The sequence below is a fragment of the Adiantum capillus-veneris genome, chromosome 19 (assembly GCF_014529385.1).
Source record: "Adiantum capillus-veneris isolate H3 chromosome 19, ASM1452938v2, whole genome shotgun sequence".
NCBI lineage: Eukaryota > Viridiplantae > Streptophyta > Polypodiopsida > Polypodiales > Pteridaceae > Adiantum > Adiantum capillus-veneris.
Window position 1 is genome coordinate 7,222,786 of NC_140949.1, and position 3,201 is coordinate 7,225,986.

General features: G+C 42.9%; 1 protein-coding gene across 1 annotated transcript; it reads right to left on the reverse strand.

Moving 5' to 3' along the window:
• Positions 1 to 707: 707 nt before the first annotated feature.
• LOC147433514 (uncharacterized) lies at positions 708 to 2,239 on the reverse strand. The gene has a single exon (XM_086489734.1). The coding sequence runs from the start codon at positions 2,225 to 2,227 to the stop codon at positions 1,031 to 1,033; it is 1,197 nt and encodes a 398-aa protein (XP_086345860.1). The 5' UTR covers positions 2,228 to 2,239; the 3' UTR covers positions 708 to 1,030.
• Between the last annotated feature and the right edge of the window lie 962 nt (positions 2,240 to 3,201).

A 3,201-nucleotide genomic window follows, 5' to 3' on the forward strand; every position in this document is an offset into this window, starting at 1 on the left:
GAGCTTAAAGAAGCTCTTGATAAGAAGATCAATTAGTTGATGAAAAACAAAAAGCACTCTTGGATTAAAAGAAAATCAATAGATTTTCTCAATTATTTGGGTCAAAATTTGAGTGTATCAACTTCCAATCCCTATTTATTAACAATGTCACGATTCACAATTTTTAGGTATTGTATTTCTACTTTTATCCGTGTAGAAGGTTTCCAGCTTGTTGGCTCTAACCTCCTCTTCAAACTCAACACTATGATCATCAACTCAGAACACATACTCCTAGTTAGGATTGAGATGATTTTGGACCCCATGAAAATTGTTCTTATAGACGGTTGAGATATTCTTACACCATAGCAATGTCCACTTGAATGGGTGGAGAAGGAAGACATGTTTGAGGTCAGTCAGAGTAAGTATCTGAAACTTGTTTGAAACTTCTTTAACAGTAGTCTCTAGGGGTTCCTTGATTGAAACTCTTCAGATGACACTCTGCTCTAAGTTTCTATGTTAAATTCCTAATTTGCTAGTACTCGGCCTGATCTAAGGTACATAAGGACTGATATTAATGCTTAATGGCATTGAATACTTGACCGCTTGAATAGAAGAAGCTTAATACATGATTAGCACATCACTTAATATATCATCATCATCATAGAGATAGCGTTGGAGATAGGAGGAGACAATGTACTCATAGACGTAATGTTCTTGAATGTCGATTATTTGTTCATGTACTGTGTTACAGAGTTACATCAATTGGCACAATGCCTTCTTTAATAGAATGTGAAGAGGTGTGCCTCTTTGCGATGAGTTGTGCCTCATAATAGTATGAGTCAGAACCTTTCACGTTGATCTTAGACTAAGGCCTTGGTAGTCTTGCAATCACAACACTCAGCGGCTGTGGCCGCAATGCTTATGACCTATAAGCCTGTGTTGCAGGTGGTCGGCGCGAGTGCCTGCATTAAGCACGATGCATGTAATCGCAGTCTAATCTTAGAATTAGAATTGCATTGCAGCTCCGGCAGCCAGCTATATGATTCTGTACTTATTGTAATTGGCGTTTAACAAAGTCGAATGTGAGGAACATGATTGCAGTGGTAGGCACTATCTTGAGATACTCTGGCCCTATGCCTCTGTACAGCCCTTTCCACCCTTCTCTTTTGCAAATCTCTTTCAACGTACCGCACACCCCCAGACGTGCAGCTGCTTCTGCATCTGCAGCACTAGGCGCTCCGAACTGCCTCCTCCTCCTCACCAGATCTAGTGGGAATGTGGCTGTGGATGACACAGCCCCTGCAATGCTCCCAAATACTAAGCTTGAGTACCAGGGCACCTGCACCCGGCTCGCCTTCTTAGCATCCATATGATTATAACTGGTCGAGCTGTACGTCGACGAGGCAATATCGCTCTTAATATAATTAATAATTGGCGGCCGCCTCTGATCCTCCCAAGCAGTTTTCAAAGCGCCATAGGTACCAAACGTGATGGCTGCAGCAGGAGATACCCAAAGCAGTGTTGCTCCCATTCCTTTGTAGAGGCCCTTGGGACCTTCATCGCGGAAGATAGTACAAAGAGCATGGATTATGCCTTTATAGTATCTTTCATTTCTCTGTGCCGAGAGGCGAGTCCGGACGAGGTCCAAGGGATAGGTCAGCGAGGTAGACGTAATCCCAGCTCCCGCTCCAGCCATGACGTTAACGCTCATCTCTGCCATTCTACGTCGAGGCGCAGCTGAGCAGCTACTTGTTGCAGCGTCAACTTCATTAATCATATCAGGCCTTGTAAGCTTATCATCAGATTGGGAAGCCAATATATAATTAGTGAGAGATTCCTTGTATTTCTCAAAAGCATAGAAGTTAATGGTGGAGTGAGGAATGCGATGAAGGATGGTGACACCGTTGCCTTTCCAGAAAGCCGCTATACCCTCTTCGGTTGCGATCCTGTGTACTTCTCGCACGATGCTCGGGTGCTGTCGAAGCGAGGAACTATTGTAATAAACGCTAGCTGGATATAAACAAAGTGAAGATGAGGCCGGCGGACGATTATTGACATTGAGGAGACGCTGCTGCAGGTGATGTTCATGCGCCGACCAACGCGAATGATGAGGATTATGATGCGTATGGCTATGCAGCTGAAAGAGGATGGTAAGTCGGGCAAGAGGTGCTGTCGCGGTTTTGCTGATCGCGCCGGCAACTCCGCCGGCGATGCCATTAATTGCTGTTGACGGCTTATGACTGCTCATCTTCGACTCACGCTCGCGCTCGCCCTCCCGCGTCGTCATAGCTGTAGATTTGGTATATAACGAGTGCTGCCCTTGCCGGACCTTTATAGGCGCTCCTTTCCAATTGAAAAGCATTCCGCGGCTTCCGCCATTTGCAATATGGTGTTTGTTCCTTTGAAAAGCTCACTACCTAAATTCCACAAGCTTCCGAGTGGCTTCTAGCTCAAAACTAAAAGCTAGTGCACAAAGTGCCCCACTATTTGAAACCTCTTTTTTTTGAAGGGGCTCTAGTGTCTCAACTCTTTGGCCGTGCGATCCTTGTGAGTGAAAATATATGGGTTCGGTGGCCTGTTGTGAAGCAAATGGTATACCACTATCATTAAGAAGAGAATGGGGTATAAAAGGGCCTCTTTATTTGGAAGTTTAAAAAAATAGTCAAAACTTATTTAAGCTTTGATCAATGGTGGGGTAGATCGATAGCTTATTTATGCCATATAAAAATAATTTTGCTTCTTTTTTTGAAGAATATATATTACAGATTTTACTAGGTTTGGTTGGAGTTACTCTCCCCTCAAAAGTATTTTTTTAATTTTAAAATATTAAATGTTTTCCTATCTTTTTTTCTCTCTTCTCTTTTTTCTCCCCCTCCAAAAGTGTCCCAAGCTTCCTTTCTCTTCTCTTAGCTGCTAAAAAGTGTAGATCTGCAATGTTTATCCCCACTCTCTCTCTCTAGAATGCCTTGTCATCTCTCTCTCTCTCTCTCTCTCTCTCTCTCTCTCTCCTATTCTCATAAAGGAGCCTACTACACATCATTTTAGCTCTGTAACATCTCCTTCTAAATTTGCAACCTCTTCCTCCATAACTACAACATCTCCTTAAATTATAGATGCACAACCTCTTTCTCCATACCTATAACGTCTCTTTTTAGATCTACAATCTCTTTTTTCTTAGCTCCAACATCTCCTTTTAAATCTGCAACATCTTTTTCCATAGCT